This window comes from Lycium barbarum, chromosome 11 (assembly GCF_019175385.1).
Source record: "Lycium barbarum isolate Lr01 chromosome 11, ASM1917538v2, whole genome shotgun sequence".
In the NCBI taxonomy this organism is placed as follows: Eukaryota; Viridiplantae; Streptophyta; class Magnoliopsida; order Solanales; family Solanaceae; genus Lycium; species Lycium barbarum.
In genome coordinates, this window is record NC_083347.1 from 105,819,466 (window position 1) to 105,844,229 (window position 24,764).

The 24,764-nt window shown below is 34.9% G+C and overlaps 2 protein-coding genes and 1 pseudogene across 3 annotated transcripts; 2 read left to right on the forward strand and 1 right to left on the reverse strand.

Moving 5' to 3' along the window:
- Nucleotides 1-10,000: 10,000 nt before the first annotated feature.
- On the reverse strand, nt 10,001-10,649 carry LOC132620067 (uncharacterized). Its single transcript, XM_060334787.1, has 2 exons — nt 10,614-10,649; nt 10,001-10,543 (listed from the first exon to the last, which is right to left on the reverse strand). Exons 1-2 carry the CDS (start codon nt 10,647-10,649, stop codon nt 10,001-10,003), a joined length of 579 nt encoding a protein of 192 aa, XP_060190770.1.
- Nucleotides 10,650-11,721: 1,072 nt separating this feature from the next.
- LOC132617789 (uncharacterized) lies at nt 11,722-24,718 on the forward strand. Of its 2 annotated transcripts, none has more exons than XM_060332863.1 (7): nt 11,722-11,831; nt 12,834-12,904; nt 18,406-18,780; nt 18,865-18,991; nt 19,327-19,614; nt 20,428-20,512; nt 24,572-24,718. In XM_060332863.1, the coding sequence occupies exons 3-7, from the start codon at nt 18,419-18,421 to the stop codon at nt 24,715-24,717; spliced, it is 1,008 nt and encodes a 335-aa protein (XP_060188846.1). In that variant the 5' UTR covers nt 11,722-11,831; nt 12,834-12,904; nt 18,406-18,418; the 3' UTR covers nt 24,718. The 2 variants fall into 2 exon arrangements, with proteins under 2 accessions (XP_060188846.1, XP_060188847.1); XM_060332864.1 differs by having other exon boundaries at nt 20,428-20,535; nt 24,572-24,707.
- On the forward strand, nt 21,240-22,481 carry LOC132617357 (probable inactive receptor kinase At1g27190; annotated as a pseudogene).
- Nucleotides 24,719-24,764: the final 46 nt, after the last annotated feature.

Genomic DNA, 24,764 nt, shown 5'->3' on the forward strand with positions numbered 1-24,764 from the left:
GTGGATTTTGGGGCATAGACGTGGATTTAAATTTCAGCACAGTGAATTTCGTGGACGTGGATTTATTTTTTTACATTATAGATCTTGTGGATGTGGAAGTAGATTTATCTCTTTGCACTTAAAGTTTGTGAAAGTGGATGTGGATTTATATTTTTGTACCGTGGAATGTGGACGTGGACGTGGATTTATATTTGTGCATAGTGGATTTTTGTGTATGAGGACATGAATTCATTTTTCTACATCATGAGTTTTATGACGCGGGCATGGATTTCGTGGATAAGGACGTGGATTTATATTCACGCACAGTGGATTTTGTACATAAGGGCTTGAATATGGTCATAAATTAGCTCCCCTTAAAAATGTGGTGTCATCATGGTTTTAGCTTTCCTAAAAAAACAGACGTGGATGTGGATTTAGCTTTCGTTAATGCAAATGTGGATGTCGACTTAATTTCTTCTTCAAGTGGAAGCCATAAATTCAATACATCTCCAAAGTACGATGTGGATTCAACTTCCGAAACATGGGTTATAAGTATAAACTTCCTCAACCCTGTCTTATTACATATATATTTCTTTATGGCTAAGTATTGTTTTTAGCTTGCGGCTTTTCGAAAATGGTAAGATTAAAATGGCTTTGCACATCTACTCGTGGAACTATTTCTTCGGCAACGAACTGGGCCATTTGTTGGGAAGGATAATCAGACTTCCCGACAAGGGTCAAGGATCTACCTCGAACACTCATCTCTAACCGCAAATATTCCGCTTGCATTCCAGCACATTCAATTTTCAGAATTCTCGAGTGTCATCATAATTCGACACTGGGACAATATTTTGCAAAGATTCGCACCAGTCGGGATTCGTTATTCATGAGCGTCGTAGTTATCCCAGAACTACACACGGCCTGATACTCGTGCAGCCCGAGATATGTAGGCAACTCGGAGACCGGAGTTCGGCCGTAATCCTCTTAAATTTCCTTTATCCTTAAGTCCTCCAAAATCCTTTAGCCGGGACTAAATAGGCTACTGAGTCAACGTCTTTGCCCGAAAATTCTTTCATCATTGCCGGGCAAAGAGGGACAAGTTGTTGACACCCAATTTTGTCCCGCCCCTCCTCCAAAATATCTATTCACGCGTCTAATATTTTTGGCAACTTAAGAAATAATTATTTATATTTTTGCTATAATTATTAGCTTTTATTAATACCGGCATTTCATTATTCTATTGTAGTCACTAGCTGTTATTATTTTCATTATTATTATTATTATTATTATTATTATTATTATTATTATTATTATTATTATTATCATTATTACTAGTATTATCATAATTCACGTTTTTATCATTTCAGCATGTTTACCAGCTTATGCACACGCATCACATTTATTTTCGCGCAATTAAATAATAGTGTTTACTTACTGTTGAATTTCAGGTCATTTTATTTTTATCTGAATACTAATAAATACACACTTTCATATTAGGGGATATTTTAGCACACTTAGTATATAATTAATTAAAATGAGTCTTTTTTTTAAATTTAGAAGCCAAACTATTTCTTTCATTCAACACACATTTTAATTCACCCAGCCCACATTTAAAATCGACCCAGTCCATTGAATCGTTTAACCCGACTCGACCCAAGCCTCTTATTTCACCCAACCTAACCCTAAAACAAAACAGATCTTCAGATCCGCCTCCACCCCGCTCCTCTCTCTCCTCACCTCTCTCTCTCTCTCGTCTTCTTCAACGCCGTGAACAGCAAAATCCCAGAGCTCTTTCGATCCTCGCAGTCCATGCATGGACAAATCGGGAATAGCAATTAACGCTTGTACCTCTCATCACAGTTCAACGTTGAAAAGGGGGTTTTCCTCTTTCTCTTTTTGATTTTTTTTATCTGAAGCCTTAATGATTTTTGTCCGTTTGCAAGCTCAAATTCTACTTTATCAGCCCTTTTGATTTTTCGGGTACAAAAATCTTAATGAGTCTTTGTCTCCTTCTTCTTCGGTTTTCGGAGTGATGTCATAAAAAAAACTCTCCAACGTTCAGATTTAGCACGAGTGTTGACTTGATTTGAATTTTTGTTTTCAAATCCCGCCCAGAAAATCGAACCCAGCAAACCCTAAAATATCCTATAAATACTTGCTTCTTACTCCGTTGAAGGGGGGGTTTTGGGTAGCCGCCATCGAATTCCCAGAACAATACTGTTTCTTTTGCCGCCTTGAATCTCTTGAAAAGGATTCTGTTTTCAGCCGCCCCGAGTTCTTTTTTGACCGCCTCAATTCCCCCTTTGAAAAAACTTTAATCGTTATCAGCCTTACTGTTTCTGGATATTCCTCTAAAATACCAAATAATTTTTTTTCTCTTTTGCCCTCCTGTTACTGGTGCGAATCCGATTGCATGAAAAATCGGAATTTGGTAGTGTTCGAGTGGAATCGGAGACCTCGCACTCACTTCGCTACACTCGAAGAAGGTAATTTCCTTCCTTTAAGTTATTTTTGGTATTTGTTTGAACGCTTGAAACTGTCTACGTGATTTTGTTTGCTTAGTTGTATTTCAGTTCTGTTGTAGTTATTCTAGTTGTTTTAAGCATGTTTAGTCCTGTTTAGTTTAGTTTTCGTGACTGTTTTGGATTCATACGCAAGTTTAGATTAACCTTGTGCTTTAAGTGGGCCTTTGTTTGCTTGTATGTCACTGGGTTAATCATATGTTAGTTCAAATTAGGTAACCTATTAATCGTGTTTGTGTGCTTTAGCTCTTTTTCTATGATTAATTAGTCTGAATCTGATCTGATTAAAGTCTGATAAGGATTATTAGCATGCCTATTCTGTTTGCTTCTATGTATTATTTAGAAGAATGATGTTAATCGTTGCTTATTCTCTGAAAACTGGATTTGTTGGCTCGCTGCTATGACACCTAATGATTTATATTCAGTTATGATCTAGAAATCTGCTAATATGTTTAAAATTTGTTATGACTAGTCACCCTATTAATTGTTGGTGTCAAATCGGGATTAATGGGTGTTAGATTTGATCAATATGGCTAAATATACTTTCTTGTTTGATACCATGATTAGTGTACTCAACTCTTTGTCTTTTTTTGTTTTTTTAAAACTAGTGTGTAAATTGATTTTGAATAGCTGAGACCTGCCCATAACTGTTTAAGTTAAGTTTAAAGTCATTTATGACCTGTATGTTTGATATACTAAAATAGGTTTTCCCGTGGTATGTTGCTTGGGCATAGTATTATTCTCAAAACATGTTACTAGTGATAAAATGGAACCCTTATGCCTACTGGATTTGTACCTGTTGAAGCTAGAAATGACATTTACTCGGCTTAACAAAAGAACCAGACCATTCGCATGCTCCCTTAATGAAATCTATTTCAAACATGAGGTCTGTGCCTATTGGTTTGTCGTAGGTAGTATCGCAAATCTTAGAATGTGTTCAAAGGGATTTAAAAAGATTTTGAATCTAACTTCAGTATCCGCAAATCTGTACCAATACCCTATTGAGTCCCATAATGCTGTTCTTGATTGACAAAAGTTGTAGTTGCGTACTATGTGGTCATTTCTATTTTAAAATCGAACCTGCTTAAGCTCACTTAAGAAGATTGTGGAATTAAAAGATATGTGTCTTTGTATGATGTTTGTTTGGGTGTTGAGATTACTATGACCAGTTAACATGTTAAAAAGGAAATGCCAAAGGCCTGCCGCAGATTCCATGTCTCCTGGTTGTTATCTGTGCCTTTGTATGATTAAGTATCTTTCATGAATACACCTTGATATGTGAGATATGTTCTGTGTATATACACGAGCATGTGTTATTTGATGTGTTAGGGTACAAGGGTATATCATTCGTATGAATCTCTAAATGCGTGCTGATATAGAATTTCTGTTAGTCCTTGGGTCTGCTTACATATATTCACTGTTGTGTTTTTGCCTCTTATGTATCCAATTGGACTTGTGTGGCTTCATTGTGTTTGGGCCTGATTTCCCCTTTGCATTTAGGCCTAAGGCCTTATTATCCTTCTGTCTGTTTCTGTATACACGCATGACTTTGGAATGTGAATTGCATATGCCTTAGTCTTTTATTATATACTAATCCTTATCTTTCTTTTATGCATGATCACCGCATACGAGTCCGAGGGACTCGTTTTCTTCCGCATTTGGCGTTGGCCTAAAAGCCCAACATGACTCCTCTCTCTGCCCAACCCTCTGTTTGCAGCAATACGATAAAATATTCTGGGCCGAAGCCCAACAACAGCTGATCGTAGCAGTCCTAAAAATGGGCTGAGCCCATTAAACTATATTTGCTCCCCTATTTTAATTTTATGCATTTAATTTGTGGTGTATGACTAACCCTTTGTTTTTGTTAATTTAGATGAGCCCTAGTAAAATTAGTGGGTTAGCTTTAGCATAATGGGTGATTAATTTAAGGAAGAAACCAATAGTTAATTCCATAGGTTCATTTCATAAGTTAAAATTATTTATAGTATCTGTAATATTCGTTTCGTTAAAACAATTGATTTTAAAATAGCATGATTATATATTTTGAGCTAAAGGAATCGTGATTTATTCTTGCTATCTTAAAGATTTCAAAACGTCACTAATATGTAAATAGTAACTTAAGTATATTTTATAAACATTGTTTCCAAGATTCATCCAATTATACATATTTTTAGCCGAGCATAGTTAAATAAAGTTAGTAAAAAGAGAAAGAAAACTCATCACCTTTTGCATTCTATTTATAAAATAAGTCTAGATTTTCTACACCACTATACTCATAGAAGTCTTGTTTTAAATAGCATTTTGTGCAAATTATCCTACAAGTCTTGTTTTAAATAGCATTTTTATTTAAAGCCTTAGCATATATTTTTTTTTAAAATTTTATTTTAAACAGCGTTATTATATTTTCCTTTAAAACATTAGTAATATTATAAGTCATTTTCTTAAAATTTAAGCACCTTATTTAACCTTAATTAATTAACCTAAGTTTGGCCGGATAACCGTAGTTAACGGATTCTAAAGGATGCCTAACCCTTTCCCTTTAGAATAATTAGAACCCTTACCTAGAATTGAAATTTAAGCAGACCATTAACGAGGTTTAGTTAGCTTTACCTTAGTTAATAATTAGGTGCCCTAATTCACCTTAAAATTAATTAGGTGGCGACTCCTTAAAATAAACAAATAGGAATCACCAATATGTTGTACTCCAATTTAACCCGTTTAAAATGGGGTATAACATCAACCACCTCCACCATCACAACTAGAACTGCCTCCAACTACCTCCAACACCATCGTGAACCACCACACATTTTTTAACCACCACCACACCGATTACTAAGATCAACGACTCAACCATCACAAATCACCACTATCACTATCAACAACCACCATTGTGTCAATCACTACACACCAACCACATCCACCATCGCAACTATCACCACCAATTACTAGCCATTAGCACCAACCATCACCATCACCACCACCACTACAAACCATCTCCACCATCACTAGCGAACATAAATGTTTTATTTTTTTATAAAAAAATTAATTTATTAAATTTATATTTTTTAATAATTAATTATTTTTTTTACAGTATTATAATTATTATGTTTAAAAATAAATAAATTATGCACATTCAAATGTTGAAAAATAAAACAGTTTTAATCATTCAGTGTTCAGCTCTAGAGAAAACATCTTAATCATTCAGATGTGCATTCAGATTTGAATGTCTTAATCTTAATCTTAATGCTTACAAATGGAGCCTAAGTACATTTAACCTTCAGTTGTGCACTTTTAATCTCAGTTAGTGAGTAATCATAAATTTTATGAAGTATTAACCGTTTTATCATTTAATTACTCAGATACTATATTAAGTTGTTATTTTTACTTCATATTTAAAAGTAACATACTTCTAAAACTAATCTAAATAGAACAGATTTCCTATTCAAAGGGTCCAAAAACATACATTTTAATTAATTGAATATAAAATGCGCTGCGTCATATATTACAAGGATCAAAATCGTAATTTAGTCATATTAGAGAACCAAATATGTTATAATACATATTTAATAAAATAAATCAGACAAAATAATCTATTACAACATGTTAAACTTGTAAAATGTCGATGGTAGCGTAAAGATTCTTCATAAAGTAATTATATATTAGAAGAAATCCAAAACTAATTAAGGACGCCCTGTCGATTAATGGCATTTGTAGCCAGGGTGGATCTAGAGGCCAATATACAAATTAATGGGAACCTAGTAGCTTTTACTTGTATCTTGTATGTGTTAAGAAAATCTACTAATATCTATAAGATATTTCACTGTGAATCATATTACTATTGTATTATCAATTTGAGGTTATTGTAGGAGCTAATAAACTTTAAATTTTAAATCTGTCTTTGTTTGTAAAGGAAAGCTGAGCCTGAGAGGTAGGGGCATCTGTGGAGCTGGCAGCACCAGGGCCAGGATTGGGGTGTTGATGTTGTCCCTCTTTTCCATAGCCTCCTTTCTTATTATAATCCTCCAAATCTTTATATTGTGTGTATGGACTTGTACCCACTGGCAATCTTTCTAATTTCCCTTCCTTATCTGTTTTCTTCTCCATCTTCTTTTCTTACTTCCACTTCCTTCTTAATTACTTTCCTCTCAACTATGCAAAATAATTAACTTTGTTTTATTTGTTCTTTGGGCATGTTTTTTGTACTTTCTATATAAATGTTTCTATTTTTGGTGTTGCGATGACAAGTGTTATGGGCGTGTTGGTTCTCTTGAATGAGGTGTAAACTATTCCTCAAAGCTAGGCGATCTCCACGTTTGACCAATTCAGGACATCTTGATCTTGATTGAAGAGTAATACTATTTCCGATTTTGGTCAATTTTGAGAAATTGAAGATCAGAACCTTCATTCAATTAAAGAAAATGTATATAAAAGAATTATAAATGAAACTCTTCGTCCATTTAATTTTTTTTGGGTATGTTGTTGTTGTTGTTGTTATTGTTATTGTTATAAAGACAAGACTGATCGAGGTTTTTTCAAGGCAAAAATAAATTGTGATTTTTTCTTTTGGCTCTGTGACGCTCTTTTCTTAATTGGTTAAGAATGACAGTTTTTATGTCCTTATCATAGAAATATCTTAGAATCATATATTTTAATTAGCAATGATTATACAATATGCCAAAAGGATATTTTAAATTCTGTACTCAATCAGAGATCGCCCTACACGAATTTTTGACTTTTGTAGTGACTTTAGGCGCCACAAAAAGTCCGACTTCTTATAGTGAAATTGTCTAGGATGTTTATTTAAATAAGTTCGAACTCAAAGACATGGTTTTTATTGCTACTCTCTCCGTCCATTTCTATTTGTCCATGTTTGACTTCACAACATTTAAAGAGCAATAATAAAATAACAATTTTACTATATTACCCTAATTATTATAAATCATCTAAATAATTGAAATCAATCAAACATGCTTTAAGAGTTGTGTACCACTAACAATTTATTGAAGTTTCCAATCCAATATTTAGTAATAAGAGTAAAATAGGTATGAAATAGTAAATTATCTCTTGGCTTTCCAAGCTGAACAAATAAAAATGAACATATTTTTTAGTATAGGGTAAAATAGGTATGAAATAGTAAATTATCTCTTGGCTTTCCAAGCTGAACAAGTAAAAATGAATATATATTTTTAGTATATTGGATAAGTAAAAATGAACGAGGGAGTAAAATAAGTCGTAGTTGAATGAATTGTTTAAAATAAAAAAGGACATATGCGCATCCAAGAGAAAATAATTATGGATATCCTAAGTAGGCTCCCCGTGAAGTCTCTTTTACAATTCAAGTTTGTTTCCGAGTCTTGGAAGACATTAATATCTGAAACTTGCTTTAAGATTAAGCATCTCAATCATGCCAAGAACCAAAACAAAAATTGCTTATTCAATAAAACCGCGAAAAGGATGGTGAATATTCCTTCTACTACTCTTCTTCTTTATCTTCGCGTCGAATAGTTAAGGATTTACAGATATCACCGTGTCTATCAGGGTTTTACCGTGTCCATTCTTGTTATGATGGGTTGTTTTTAATTGAGATTTACTCTGGCCCTGGGAGGTTTTCGTTGTTGCTATGGAATCCACCTACAAGAGAGTCAATTGTATTTCCAAAGGAGAACTTCCAACTTTAGTAACGATGCTACTTATGGATTGGGATATGACTCAACTAGTGATGACTATAAGGTCTTTAAGGTTCCCAAGGAGGATGGCGAAGCACCTAATGAAATTTTCGCTCTAAAAAGTTGTTCCTGGAGAAACCTGGATATTAACTGTTGTCAATAGTCCGATGGTATGGACTGTTTGGCATTTGTCCAAGGAGCATTTCATTGGATTGGTTTTTGTGGAATGATGTATTGCGTTGCTATTTTTTCATGTGATATTTCAAATGAGGTGTACAGAGAAGTACCACTGTCAAAGGAAATGGTCTTGACGTTTGGCATGAGAGACCAATGTGTAACAGAGTTGGGAGGAATGCTCAGTATACATTGTATTTATTATAGCGACGAGAGTATCTCTTTTCATTTATGGATAATGAAAGAGTATGGTGTAAAAGAATCTTGAACTAAACTATTTACCATCAGAGATACCAGAATTCCGTTAATCATATGAATCATTCCAAAGTATATATTTTCAAACGGTGAAGTTCTACTCAGCTGCAAAAGAAAAACTGAATTTAGAATATCTAAAGGACCATATGGAATAAGTGATTGTTGAATAATATAGATGAAGTGTATATTACGAGTATATGACTGCATATTCATGTATACAGTCACAGAAGTTAGTTTCTGTGACAGTTGTTAGTTAGTTAGGAAATTTGTTTGTTGGTTGAGGTTTATCAGCTGAGTGGTTAAGCCTAATCCCTCCAGCTTATCAACTTAACGAAGTAGTATATATATAGATGATTCATCGTTGTATTGATCAAGCTTAATCATAATGAATAGATGAATTACTCTCTTCTTCAATTTCTCATACTTCGACTGTTTCTTCTTCTTCTTTCTCAATCTGTCTATATCTTCAAATTTCATCAAAACATATATGAATCTTTACTCATTTCATGGTATCAGAGCAGTTACTCTTGAATCAAGAGTTTGTTAATTCGATCTGCTAAATTCTTCTTCCAAGATTCACTAGATTCTGCCAAAAATGAATTCTATATAATCGCATTCTTTCTGTCAAAATTCGTTGATCAATTGATTATTGTGGTTACAATGACGAACACTGGCAACAATACTTCGAATACAGCAGAAAATCTTGTTAATAGAGGAGTTACACAACCCTCAGGAGTTACAAATAGAAAAAGTGGACAGTCATGTGGTTCTGTACAACCAGTAGAACACAATCATCCTCTCTACTTGCACTCAAATGATGTAAGTGGAATTTCCCTCATTTATCTGCAGTTAACTGGTACAGAAAATTATTCTTTACGGCTTAGATCAATGAGACTTGCACTATTAGGTCGAAACAAATTTGGTCTAGTTGATGGAACTTGTAAGAAAGAAAATTATCATGCAGAATTAGGGGAACAATGGGAGAGGGTGAATGCAATTGTGTTGTCTTGGATTATGAATGCAGTGTCTATTGGTCTTCTTAGTGGGTTGTGTATGTGTTGCAGGCTGTGCGTCCACCAAACAGTATATGGAGGGACCTAGTTGTATACCAGTTCCCTTATGTGGTGCAGTAAGAGAGTCAACACAAGATTTTACCGTGGAAAATTTCTTGCTCAAGGGATTAAAAACCACGACCTACCCCAGTAGGATTTTTTTATTTATTATTAAACAGACTTTTCTATTAATCAAAAACTGAGCATTACAAATCCAGGCAGTTGTAGACCAACTTGCCTCCAAATATAAGTTTGAAACTATACTAGGAATCTAATATCTACAGATTACATCAGAAAGGAAGAACAAACAACTAATCTAGGGATAACAATTGGGAGTAGTCAAAACAGCCTGCTAGTTAGCTAACTTCCTTCCTTTGATATGAATATGCATAGCAATCTCTCTGTACATCTTCTCAGTCTCCATTCTTGCACCTTGGCATCTCGTGGAGTTTCTCAGGTGCCATATGCAATATATCATCATAGCAAAGGTGTAGCAGGTAACTGAGTCCCTGCCATTTTTCCTTTTTGCCAATCTGTTTATCCAGTCAACTTCTTCCTGCCATGAGCCTATTCTTCTTGTATGACCCAGCCACTTGAATAGTATTCCCCAAATTGTTCTGGTGTGTGAGCAGGTGAAGAAAAAGTGATCAAAGGTCTCCTCATCTCTAGCACAAAATATACAGTCCTTAGGTATATCAATGCCAAACTTCTGTAGTCTATCAACTGTAGCTAGTCTTCTCTGGATGGCTAACCACAAGTTGAACTTATGTCTAGGCTGGATTCGAGCTTGCAAGCTGATACTCTTCCGTGGTGCTTTAGGATAGGTAGGCATCATACTGATGTAGGTTTTTTTCATCAAGAATTGTCCATTTTGCATCATGCTGGATAGTCTTTGCTGTAATGTACCATGGATAGAGTTCAAAGTCATCAAATATTCTCTGCTGGCTAAGATTTTCCTTAACTACCCAAGCTGCAGTCTTGCGTATGTCCATGTGCTCCATATCCCTTTGCTTAATATAGTAATAATGGACCCATCTAATCCAGAGAGTCTTTTTTCATTGATATAGCCCAAAGCTGCTTCAGGATGGCTGCCTTGTTCCATAATCCCAAGTTCATAATATTTAACCCTCCTGCTGCTTGTGGTTGACAGATTCTCTCCCATGATACTAGAGCTTTCTTTGAGATCACCCCATTACTAGTCCATAGAAAGGATCGACAGACTGCTTCAACCATTTTAATCACTCTTTTAGGTAAAACAAAGATTTGAGCCAGTATGTCTGCATACCAAATAGTACTGACTTGATCAACTGCAATCTTCCTGAGTAAGTAATTTTGAGGACCAGCAGCTTAATCTTGCTGTGATCTTCTCCACTAAAGGCAAGCATTGGCTAACATATAATTTCTTTGTGCACAGGGGTACTCCTAAGTATTTGAATGGGAGAGGGCCTTCACTGTACCCTAGCAATTGGAGTATGTCCTCCTTGTCCTCATCAGAGATGCCAGCAGTGTAAATTGAGCTTTTGTCTGCATTAGCTTGCAGACCAGATGATGCTGAGAATCTCTGAAAGGTGCTCTGCACACTACAAAAAAAAACAACTGGTTTTAGCGACGGATTTTAGCGACACAATTAATTCTGTCTCTAGGTAACGACGGATTACCTACGGAATTACAGTTTTGTCTCAAAAAAATGAAAAAAGAAATGATATCTAAATTAACGGATTTTTAAAATCTGTCGCTATATTTTGGCACGAAAATTACGCGCCTTTATTTTAGCTACTAAAATTACGACAAACCATGGGCGGCAAAATTTATTACAGATTAGCAACGTATGTAGCGACGGATTATTTCTGTCGTTAAGTAATATGTATGCTTCACCATATATTAATATCGGTTGCTACAGATATTTCCGTCGTTATCTTTTAAAATGGTAAAATTTCAAGTTAATTTTTAGCGACAGAATTTATCCGTCGGTAGATAAATTTTAGTTTATTTTTATCAACGAAATAAAATGAAATAGACTCTAAACGCACTAACACCTCAAACCCACCAGAATTTTCTCTTCAAACCCACTAACTTCAAGGTATTTTTCTCTTTCTCTTGAAAATATACTTTGCTCTTCAAACCCACCGAAAAATTCGCCGCCATTCTCATACTCTCACTCTGTTTATTTCTCATTTACCATGGTGATTTACTTTGTTTATCTCTCTCTCTCTCTCTCTCTCTCTCTCTCTCTCTCTCTCTCTCTTTCTTGCTTTTCTATATCAGTTAAAAAAGTTTGAATTCTCGTAAAATATCATTGATCTTCCATTTTTTCTTTGTATTTTTGGTCATGCTCAACTCAGATAGCCACCTTTTCTAGTGGGTAAATGATATAAACATTTTCCCTTAAAGGGTAGAAACGTATAGATAAAAAATTGAGGGTTTGTGTATCTATTTCTTCTTTTCTTTTGCTATTTTGTTCAATGTTATTCTCCTCTTTTATGACATTTAACAATGTTTATGCTGTTAAAGAACATAAATTTTGGTTTTGTTGCCACCTTGTGTGTGTCAGTGTGTTGGAAGGAGGAGAAATTTTGCACTTGTTTTATTTTTGATTTCTTAAATATAGTTTAGTTTCTCCATTTAGCATCGAAAATTAGTTTTCCAACAAAATATGGGTGCAACTTCAGCAACTGCAGTTTTCTCTTCAAATTCCATATCTCACTTGCCTCCTTCTCTGTTTTATGTAAACCCAAGTTAGGAATCCGAATACCCCCAAGGTGTACTCTTTTTAATCAACTCCTTTATGAAAATAAGTTATAAGAGTTGTGCTCTTATGCATTCTTGAAATTATTTGGAATTTAATTGGGAAGTTAGTGTGAAAATAGTGGGTTTTTATTACTATTGGAACTGCAAGCAAGAACTATTCTCAGTTGACCCCATTTATCTCAATTTACTTGTTATGTGCATATTAATCTAATTTAGAAGGTAATAAACTAATAATTAACTAGTAGATGTATGTATAGCTTTCTGGAGGGTTTGGGTATCTATTTCTTCTTTTCTTTTGCTATTTTGTTCAATGCTATTTTCCTCTTTTATGACATTTAACAATGTTTATGCTGTTAAAGAACGTAAATTTTTGGTTTTCCTGGCTAAATCTCTATTTCACTAATACTGAAGGATTTGATTTATATTCATTCTTGCAGGGTTTAGGAAAGAGTTGCAGGGTTTAGGAAAGAATTGTACTTCATCAAATTCTTCAAAAAGCTCTCGAAAGGTTTGTTAGGATTATTGCTATTTTCTCTCACTGTTTGTTCACAAATGGAGAAGTTTTAAAGTCCTAAACTGAGCTTAACATTAAGCGAAGAACTTTGAGTTTGAGGCATGTTTAAACTTCATTTACTAAATACATGAATTATTTAATATTGTTGTGATACTTTGAGCCTTCAAATTTTGTAAACATGATCCTCCCGTGACAAGGCTAAGTAATTCCAAATGGTAAATGTGACATTCATTGATTAAGGTAAGTATTTCAAAGCACTTCTCGGTTCTGCCCTTTTGTTTTGCCTAAAGTTAGCAGGTTCAACCTCTCTAAAATGAACATAACTAAGTTTATAGCCACTTTAGGAAGTCCTAACGTGACTTGTGATTTCTTTTACCTCACCTAATGTTTGAATTAGTGAAATTTTTTGTATTCCTTACCATCTTGAGAAATTCTGTAAAGAGTAGATTTGCCTCGTTTTGCTTAATTGATTTCTTGAGTTTCTTCTTTCTTTAACAACTAGAAAACTAAGAGAAAAACAGTAGGTTGTTTAATTACCTTTAACTTTGGCTCATAAAGTTTGGGGCTATCCTCTGTGTCATTATTTTTTTGATTACCCTTGCTGAAATTATTTGTAGTTGATGGCGCATTTTAGTGAAGTTGTCTGGTTGAGTAGGATTATAGAATCTATACCTGCTTGTTTTAATGTTGGTAATCTTTCTTGTCTTTACTATTTTTTTTCCTTTGTTGATTAAGGAAGTTCGTTATTACCTCCTTAATTTCATGTTCAGTATATTCCATGTTTTTTTCTACAATAGTTCCAAAATAGAAAAATGGTGAGTTCACTGTCATATTTAGCAGTATACAGCTACAAAGTTACTTGTCGTTCTTTATAGTAGTTACTTGTCACGACTACCATAAGAGGCTTTAGTTTGACATTCTCTTTTAAATATGGTCTTAAACTTCATAGCCAACACACTTTCTTTTTGCAATTAAAAAAAAAAGGTCATAAACTCAACTTGTTTTCCTTTGGATGGCATTCTGATTGTCTTACTTATTTACAAAAAGTAACTCTAAGTTTCTTGTTTATTTTAACATTAAATAGGATCATGGATAATCTATAGCGAGGTTGGATGTACGATAGGTTGGATGGTCGAGGGGGTATTAATTCTAGTTTCATAACTGGTGTGAATAAGTTTCTTTAGTTCTCATGTTCTCAGAGAAACCGCATAAGTGGTGACGATGTCAAATGTCCGTGTAAAAAATGTCACAATATTAAATTCATGGATGTTGAAACCGTTAAATTGCACCTTCAATCGTTTGGATTTGTTGAGAAATATTTTGTTTGGAGTATCAAGGGGAAAAAGAAGTGACCGGTGATATGTATAGTGATTTACATGGTGGTACTCAACCTGAATTGGGATATGATAATCCATATCGCCAAATGGTTTTAGATGCAGCTAGACCGAACTTTGGCCAGGGTTCGAGTAATACTGAACCTAAGCCGTCTCATCACTGTGAACCTTCAATGGAGGAGGAGCCTAATCTTGAGTCCCAGAGGTTTTATGATTTGCTACAAGCCGTTGATGCAAAATTGTATCCTGGTTCTTCCCGCTCTCAACTCGCAGTAGTTTCTAGGATGTTAAATATTAAAAGTGAGAATACTTTGTCACAGAGGGGTTATAATCAAATGATGCAACTATTGAAAGAGGCTTTACCTGAAGATAACATAGTGCTTGATAGTTATTATCGGACCAAGAAGCTAGTGCGTAGCTTGGGTTTGCCGGTTGAAAAGATTGATTGTTGTAATTCAGGATGTATGTTGTATTGGGGTGATGATGAGGACCTAACATCTTGTAAGATTTGTGGCTATGAGAGGTATAAACGTCGTGTTGGTTCTCGTAAGAGGAAATTGGTCGCTTAGAAGAAAATGTATTATTTCCCTTTGATTCCTAGATTGCGGAGATTATATGCGTCTCATGTTACAGCTGCCGACATGAGATGGCATCACAAGCATATATAAGAGGAGGGGGTAATGCGTCAACCATCAGACTCTGAGGCTTGGAAGCACTTCAATGAAACTCATTCCTTTTTTGCTGCTGAACCAAGGAATGTGAGGTTGGGGTTATATACAGATGGTTTCCAATCATTTGCCCAGACAGGGAGAAAATACTCTTCGTGGCCTGTAATTGTCACTCCATATAATTTGCCTCCAGGGATGTGTATGAAGGGGGCATACATGTTCTTGACTGTCATTGTACCGGGGCCACACAATCCTAAACAAAAAATTGATGTTTATTCGAAACCTCTAATAAAGGAATTGACTTTGTTATGGGAGACAGGTGTAGACGCATTTGACATCTCAAAAAAGAAAAACTTTCAATTAAGGGTAGCTTTGATGTGGACAATCAATGACTTTCCAGCATATTCTATGTTATCAGGATGGAGTACAGGTGGCAACTTAGCATGTCCTTATTGTATGGAGGAAACACAATCCTTCAGATTAAAACATGGTGGGAAAACAACTTGGTTCGACAGCCATAGAATGTTTCTTGATCAAAATCATCTGTTTAGGAGAGATCGTGAAAACTTTCTTAAAGGTCATACTGTCACAAGGACACCACCTACCGTTAGAACAGGAGAAGAAATTTTGAATCAAATTTGTGAGTTGGGGATAAGAAAAGTAACTGAGTTATATGCACGAGAAGTTAATAAGAGGATATGTAATTTATGCAGATGGAAACAACGAAGCATCTTTTAGGATTTGCCTTATTGGAGTTCTAACATGATACGACATAATTTTGATGTCATGAATATTGAGAAGAATGTCTTTGATAATGTGTTTAACACTGTTCTTAATGTTATTGGCAAAACCAAAGACAATCCGAAAGCACGTCTAGATATTGCAAAATATTGCGATCGACCGCAGTTAGCAAGGAATCCTGATGGAAGCTATCCTAAAGTTGCATAGACAATAGAAAAGAATGAAAAAGTTGTCTTGTTTGATTGGTTGGAAGGTGTGAAGTTTCCAGATGGGTATGTTTCAAACATGAGTCGATGCCTGGACACGGACAAATTTAATTTATTTGGCATGAAAAGTCATGATTGTCATGTGTTCATGCAACGACTATTGCCAATTGCCTTTCATGAGCTACTTCCTAGTAATGTGTGGCAGGCACTTACGGAGTTGAGTTTGTTTTTTAAAGATCTTACTTAACTGTTCTTCGAGTGGTGGACTTGGAGAGATTAGAGGTACACATCCCACAGATCTTGTGTAAGTTAGAATGCATATTTCCCCCGGGATTCTTTAACTCAATGGAACATTTACCCGTGCACCTGCCATATGAAGCACGGATTGCTGGACCTGTACAATACAGACCGATGTACCCTTTTGACAGATAAATATAAAATATATATTCTTTAATGGTGACAAGTATCCTATAATTTATTGGTTTACATTTATAGGTACCTTCGAACTCTTAAAAATATGATTGGGAACAAAGCTAGTGTTGAGGGTTCCATTTGTGAATCATACTTGATGGCGGAGTCAACACAATTGTTTTCTCATTATTTTGAACCTCATGTTATCTCACATCATCAAAATGTGGCCTGTAACAATGATGGTGGTGTTATAGAAGATATTGAAGGAAATGTTTCAATATTCACTCATCCAGGCAAACTATCAGGAGAAGAAAAAAAGAGAGATTTGTCCCTTGAAGAAATCAAGGCTGCCCAAACTTATATTTTACTAAATACTAAAGAGTTTGAGCCATTTGTGAGGTAACATTATAAAGTTATACTTATTTAATATAATGAATATATCCATATATTATGAGTTTCTAATTAACTTACTTTGTTGCAATGAAGCATGTATGTGCAACGTTTGCAAGAAGAGTTCCCGAATCTATCTCAAGATCAAATAGATGAGAGTCTTGAAACATATTTTTCTATATGGTTCAAGGAATATGTAGCCTCCATCAATCATTATCTTTTAAACTATGACTGCTTAAAATGGCTTGTGAAATTTGACTAAGTCTTATAATTTTCTTAAAATAGGTTCGATCCAATCATATTAAGAACAAATACTCGCGTAGTCTTGCTCATGGACCATTAATAAGAGCATATGCTTATCCAATGTGTTTTGTTAATGGATAGAAATTTCACACATTACGTCGCGGTAGTGCTAGATCAACAATGAACAGTGGAGTTTGTATCTCGGATCCAAATGTTGGCGATTACTATGGACGGATACAAGAGATTATACAAGTGGAATACCGTGAAACACCTTTAAAGAAAACTACATTATTCAAGTGTGAATGGTTTGATCCAACTATGAATGTTGGTGTTAAGGAGCATAATCAGTACAAATTGGTCGACGTTAACCATTGTCGTCGGTTTAACAAATATGAACCTTTTATTATTGTGATGCAAGCAACTCAAGTGGTTATGTGTCTTATCCTAGCACAAAAAAGGACAAGGATGATTGGTTAGCTGTATTGAAAGTCAAGCCTCGAAATGTTATTGAATTACTTGATGAGGTAGTGATCACAACTCCGGAACTGGAACTAAATCTTCCATTCCAAGTTGAAGAAGTTGAAGTCTATGAGATAGATATGAATATGATCGTTGATGAAGTTATACTCCCGCATGATCCAAATGGGGAAGCAATTGAAATGGATGAACCAATTGATGATGGATTGTTGCCAGAGCATCATGAATCCGAAGAAGAGCATCATGACTCCTAAGAAGAGCATCATGACTCTGAAGAAGAATTTACAGAAGATGAGTATGAAACTGAGGATGAAACTGAGGAGGATGATGAGGAGGAGTTTGAAGAAGAAATAGATACTGACTAGTGTGTTGATAGAAATGTGCTACTATATCTTTATTAACTTTTGTTTGTAGTACTATGTTTTGGATGTTATAAGTATGTGATATGTCTACATTTGTTGGTTGTCTTGGATGTCTAAGCTTCTTAGTCATTTTCATAATGTATGCACAATCCAAAGACTTTTTCTTAATATATCCATTGCTTACTATGCTGAAAATCTAGCAATAATTCAATGGTTTTGCACAATTTAAATTACTGTCCATTTTGTGTGTTTAATATTTAAAGAAAATAGTTTTCTTGTGATGATCTCTTTCATTTCTGTTAGTTGCGTCCACTGTGATTTCATTTCTTAACATTGAAGGTATTAACCTGAGTTTACTACTGCAAATGAACCTTTTGTAGAGTTTTGACTTCTTTCATTTTAACTGATCACCTTTTATATACATCTTGACTATATAAAAATTTCATCAGGAAAGTGAGGATCCATAAACCTAACATGTTTCTGTGAATTTGTTCACAGGAAGTTGGTCGAATTTCAATAATAAAGAGCATAATTATTGTGCAAAACCAATAATTTACTGCCCATTTTTTGTGTGTAATCAGTGGTTTCAATTTCTTACTCTCATGCTGATTATCTAAAAGATGATTGCCTCTTTTTTTTTCTTGTAAATATGGTTCATGGCAGAGGTCGAGGTAGCATGGGCCGTGTAAGCAAGACCTCAACTAGAGGTCAAGGTAGCACTGGTCGAGGTAACATGTCTTCTGTTCCTGTTCCCACAATTAGTTCTCAACAAGGTGGTACCTATTCCTCAGGTGGGCAAGACCAAGTTCAAACATGTCCTACTACTACGCCACCCATTCAAACATCAGGTCATGGTAGCACCCCATCCATTTCTAAATCATCTCCTATAATACCTAATGAGAGAAACGTAATAGGCGAGGGTGCGTTTACTCAAAGAAACGCAGTACGTGAAGGTTCATCTGCTCAGAGTGATGCAATAGGTGAAGGTGAGAGCAGCAGTAATGTGGAGCGAACACTTATTTTTCTTTCTCCTTTAGGGTTAGTTTCTACTTGCACCATTATTATTTATATACTATAATTGCTTTATGATAGGCTTCATATAATGTCTTCAAATTTGTCCAGGTTGGAACCATCGAGATTATGCTCTAAGACGATAACTGAGATTTGCAAGAATGAAATTGGGCCTAATGGAGTTAACTGGAAAAGTGTCTCACAAGAGACAAAAGATTTTTATCTCAGAGAATTCGAGGTATAATAACCGAAACATTTGTCACTAATTATCGTTAGTGTTCAGAACGAAAAATAGATTTTTTTATTTAACTTTGACTATGAGATGTAGAGCTTTATTCCTAATCGAAGCTGTCAGAGAAAGTAACCAAGAAAATGTCTAATAATCCCTCTGTCTCACTTCCTTGCAACACGGGCATCATCTCATTCTTTTCGCCTGTTAGAGAAAGCTGCAGTTCTTTTACTTTCCGTTTATTGGGTGACTGATGGTGCTTTTCTTATAACTCATGTCTTATAATTTTTGTCTACTGAGATGATGAGTTTATTGTTATACTCTACTCTGTAAAATTATTTCAGAAGGCATTCTATTGGGATTCTTCGATTGATAGTGAAGTGGGGAAGCAATGGCGTAGAAAGGCAGCGAGAAGGTACTGTGATTTCGTTAGCACAATAAAAGGTGAGGGGATTCGGCCAGTTTATGTTCCGAAAGAAACATGGGAAAGTTCGAAGAAATATTGGGAAGATCCTAAGGTTGTTGAAAAATCGAAAATAGCTTCAAAGAATCGTCGTGGCGGTGAGGATACAGTTGCCAGTGGGACTCACACGGGCGGCTCTATTTCCATCGGAGAGCATCACAAGAGTCTTGTAAGTTAATTATGTGGCTTTGGCCTTTTCCTAACTAAATTTCCATCATGAAGGTGAATGCCTCATCAGTTGCACTATGTTTATGTTGGCAAGTTTGGACTTGTAAGTTATTTGTTGTTTTAAAAAATTTAGACTGCTTCATCAGTTGCAGGTTGAAAATGCTGAAAATCTATATAATTATATAAAAGAATTGGCCTTTATCTCTTATTTCTCACTAAAAGAATTTGCTGAGCAATAAAAATAGCATATTTTCACTCATTAATTGAGTCATTTACTCATTATTTCGGGTATAGTAACAGACATAACATATGAGAATTGGGTGTCACCGAACAGACGTAACATATGACTTAATTATAGAAACCAGCTTTTATTAGTGTTGATCCTTTTTCCTGATCATGTTAAATTCTCAATTTTTCTTTAAATATACTATGAGCCGGCTATGGCAGTTACCTATATATCCAATTAGAAAGACATGTATTCTATAATTGTGTTTATTGGACTTGCGATACAGCCTATTTGCGAACAAATTCTGAAGATAAGGATCGGGATCAGTTATCCATTGACTGTTTGGGTTCATGGACCACCACAGACTAATTAATACTATTAGTTTTTAAAGTTTTGTTCTCATTTTCACCATAACTTTTTACTGATTTCCTGCCTTCAATTAGTTTTTAAATTTTTATGAACATATTCTCATATGTACTCTGCATATGTAAAAGGAATATGTCAAAATATATTCTCTACTGTGACATTGGTTGCTGTTTTTGTTGGTTTTGGAAGTTACTAAACTATGTATATTTTTTTCTTGTATAGGCTATTAAAAAGGGTCGAGATCCAACACCAAGTGAGGTACATTTGTACGTCCATACACACGGTCATGATGGAAAATCTTTTGTTGGTGAGTGAGCCCGAATCGTGCATGTGAGTCCAACATTTTATAATCTTCTATAGGACGTTTCTTTGTTTAGTCCCATCACATTCAAGAAAAGAGCGAAAGCCAATGGCTGATAGCAATATTAGAAGCCAAACCTGATCGAACTTTTTAGCCCTCATAAAGGCCTTTATTAAAGTGCTATAAGTAACCATATCAGGACTAGTACCTTACAGAAATAGCAGCACCACTATCAGCAAAGTTTATGTCAGGGAGAAATTTGGAAATTTTAAGGACTTACCATCTCTTTTATATGATGGTAAATTGATAGTGCCTCCACATTCCTACCAGCATTCCCAAAAGCATTTATCAACATATTTAGCATTATAAGGTTTGGTTCCATTCCATCGGCTTCCATTATCTGTAGAACATTTACAGTCTGCTCACATAATCCCTGCACACAAGGCAAAAATATTTAAAAGATATGATCTCCTCAAAGCTACTTAAAGATACTATCTTAAGCATAGTGGGAAACATTAACTACATATATAAATGATGCTTATAAGGAAACCAAGAGTAAAAGCCATGCCAGAAATTAAGACACAGTACTAGATGGGTAAAATACTTAATCATAACAAAAGTGTGTAAAAAGAAAAAAAACCCCGTCTGGATCCATTAGTTTAATTTAAACACCAAACAAGTCTTGATAGGGCTTTGTTAAACACTGGGTACGAGTAAGTTTTTAACATACTAGATGGAAGGGGAATGGTTAAATATCAACTCAACTACACAACTATTTCCAAAGCTATCTAATCCAAGATTAGCACTACCATTATATAAAGTGGCAGATTTACAGTCATGTACTGTCTGATTTCATTTTAGTTTTTTTATGTTAACAAATATGTTTTCTGAACACTTATATTCCTTTAGCAGAGAAATCAATAATTCTATTGTTGTTTTCTCAAAGTAGGTTCATTTCACTTCAACTTACTTCTATGTCTTTATCTGGTTCACTACCACCTGATCTTCAGTTTTGTAGTTCACTTCAATCACTTGGTCTTTCTAGGAAATCACTTTCAGACTCACTACCTGTTCAAATTTGTTCTTGGTTATCTTATTTAGTTAATCTTGATCTTTCTGGTAACTCTTTTACTGGTTTTATACCACCTGAGTTTATTAACTGCAAATTCTTGAACACCCTTTTGCTAAATGACAACAAAAATGCTGGATCAATACCATTTGAGATTGGCAGGTTGGGCCGGTTCGGTGTGTCAAATAATGGTCTTTCTGGTTCAATTCCTGATGATTTAGATCGGTTCTTGAAAGCTGATTTTGAAGGGAATAATGGACTTTGTGGGACCCCACTTGGAAATAAATGTAGTAAGTTGAGTAATCAGAGTCATGTTATTATTATAGCTGTTGGTGGTGTTGGTGCTTTAGGATATTTAATTCTTGGATTTGGGATTTGGAGATGGTTTTTGGTTCAGCCAAACTAGGAAGATAGAGAGCTTGGTGATGGTAAAGGTAGTAGTAATAATAGTAGTGATTGGGTTAAAAAGTTGAGAGCTTTTAAGCTTGTTCAGTTTACATTGTTTCAAAAACCTATTAACAAGATTAAGCTTAATGATTTATTAGCAGGTACTAATTCTTTTGATAGTGGAAATATTGTAATTTCAACTAGGAATGGTGTTTCTTATAGAGCTATGTTTCCTGATGGATCTGCATTAGCTATTAAAAGGCCGAGTAGTTGTAAATAAGTGAAAACCATTTTCGGTTCGAGATGAATCAGATGGGGAAAACTAGGCACCCGAATTTAGTGACTTTATTAGGTTTTTGTATAGTTGATACTGAAAGGTTTTTGGTGTATCAACATATGCAGAATGGAAGTTTGTATTCCCCTTTACATGGTAATCTTAGTATTGGTGTTAGGAATGGTGATTTCGAGCTCGTTTGGCCAGCAAGGCTTGCTGCTGGTGTAGCTAGAGGACTTGCTTAGAGAGCACTTATATCTCATTATTTAGAAAGTGATTTTCTTTTTACTAGCTCGCGAGATTGCTTTGTAATTTAGTTAAACAATGTCTAAGTGAACCAAAAAAAAAATGAGTGAGGTGAAGGGAAAGGAGTCCTAGATTGAGTGGGAGTGTTGGTTGAAAGTGAAGCTCATTGAAATAAGCACCTGGCAGAGTTGACATTGTGCTGCCTATAGAAAACTATTTCTTTGAGATTATTTTTACATTTTCACCGAGTGATATCTTTTTTTATTTTTTATTTATAAGGTTCCATCCTTATGATGGAGGAGTTAAGGCTTGACTCCAACCTGTATATTTACCAACGATCATAATTACATGGAGGAGGACATAAACCTTGGCCTCCAAAACAGTATGAGAGTTGGTTGTGATCAGCCTATGATGAAAGATAACACAAAAGTATATAAATATGATCATAGATAGGCTGCACATCTATTGAACCTTGTAACACCACAAAATGTTATGTACAAAATAGTGAGGATATGAGAACTATGGTTATCTTCTATCAATAACATATTTGTTCTTCTTCTATCTAAATCTAAAGTTAGGAATCCCATCTAGTTCTAACTTCATTGAGGGTCTAACATTTGAAGGTAATGAAACAACCACATTGAACAAAGAAATTGTCTTGGATTCTTCTCCAAAGTTAGCAAGACTATCATCATAGTTGTTGCCTTCTCTTAGGGTGTGGCAAAAATTGAAGTTATCCTCCTTGATCAGTTCCAGTATTTGAGCAATAACCTGACTAAGTTTCCATGGAGGTTTTTTGACCCTTTTAATCAAGTTCAAAATAATCATGGAGTGATTCAACAACAACATTAGTAAGGCCTTTGCTAATACACAGAATGATGCCCCTAAGTATGGCATTAGCTTCAGCCATATTATTGCTACAATCACCATAGAATTCAGCAAAAGCACATATGAAAACTCCATTTTGATCTCTAGTTAGGCCACCACCACCTGCATAAACAGGATTACCTTTACTGCATCCATCCATATTAAGTTTAACCCATCCCATAGGAGGTTTATGCCAAAAAACAGGTTGGGATTGGATAGCAGGGGATAAATTCTCTACTGCTTTATAACGATCATGCCAGAGACCAGGTAGTCGCAGGTCAGGGAACTGTAAATGAATGATCATAGTGATCACAGTGCTTGTAAATGAATGATCATAGTGATCATCTTGGTCACTTGCTGCATAATGAATCAGTGAGACATAGTTTTGTTATCAAACCTGGAAGTGCACCTGCTTTTCCATATTTGCCAGCATATGATAGTTGGTAAGCATTGTAAAATGGTTTTATGAACCTCATTTTTAGGCTTTGCCAACCACCACTTCATTGCTTTTTGTCTTAACCTGTCTATGAATCAGATTAATTCCACATGAATTGCAGAAGAAAGTCCAAACTTGATTAGCAATATAACCATAACTAAACAGGTGGTAACTAGTCTCCTCATAGTGATTAGTAGTACATCAGCTACAAATGGAAGATAAATTCACTCCAAACCTTTTAACTGCAATATCTATAGCCACCTTATCCAGAAGAACTCTCATCATAAAAAAGGAAATTTTGAAAGGCAGTTTCTTGTGCCAGATGCACATGCTAGTTATTTTTATGAGGTAATAGAGGAAAGCATAACTGTTTATTGTGTGGGTCTGTGTTAAGATGAAACATCATTTATTGTTTTTTCTAGGACCAGATTATTTATTTTATAGATAAGTTAATTGATGTATGTTTTGAGAATACTGTTGGTGTGTCATTTAGGTATTTTCACTGTAATAGTTTAAAAACTGTTTTGTTTAATTCATGGTGGTTAGTTTAGCAAGCACCAATCTGGCTATACTTTTGATGTTCAGCTTTTGAATTGTTCTCTGAACTTATCAAAAAAAAAAAAAAAAAAAAAGGAATAAGCTTTGTTTGCTTCCTTCAGTGAGACAGAGATATCTTGAATTGTATTGAAGCTTTCAGGGCATTATTCTTGCTGTCTTTAATGGTTTTGTACATGTGCTTACTGTTAGTGAAATGAGTTTAATTAATTATCACTCTCTTTTTTACAGGAAAAATGTCAAGAAATACTACAAAATCAGTCACAACTCAATCTAAAGTTAATCAATGTCAAGCCTATTACGAAGCCGTAGGAGGGGTAAAGAAAAGAAGAATATATGGTCTTGGATCTCAAGCATCGTCCTTCTTCTGCATCTGATGCTACATCCTCAGTACCACCTCCGAATGCTCAACCAGCAGCGACGG

Coding starts and splice junctions, on each gene's coding strand:
- LOC132620067 (XM_060334787.1), bottom strand. CDS start 10,649: ATGGAGCACATGGACATACGCAAGACTGCAGCTTGG. Junction 10,544..10,613: donor TACGCAAGACTGCAGCTTGG/GTAGTTAAGGAA, acceptor GGTACATTACAG/CAAAGACTATCCAGCATGAT.
- LOC132617789 (XM_060332863.1), top strand. CDS start 18,419: ATGGGCCGTGTAAGCAAGACCTCAACTAGAGGTCAAGGTAGCACTGGT. Junction 18,781..18,864: donor ATTTTTCTTTCTCCTTTAGG/GTTAGTTTCTAC, acceptor AAATTTGTCCAG/GTTGGAACCATCGAGATTAT. Junction 20,513..24,571: donor TGATGGAAAATCTTTTGTTG/GTGAGTGAGCCC, acceptor TCTTTTTTACAG/GAAAAATGTCAAGAAATACT.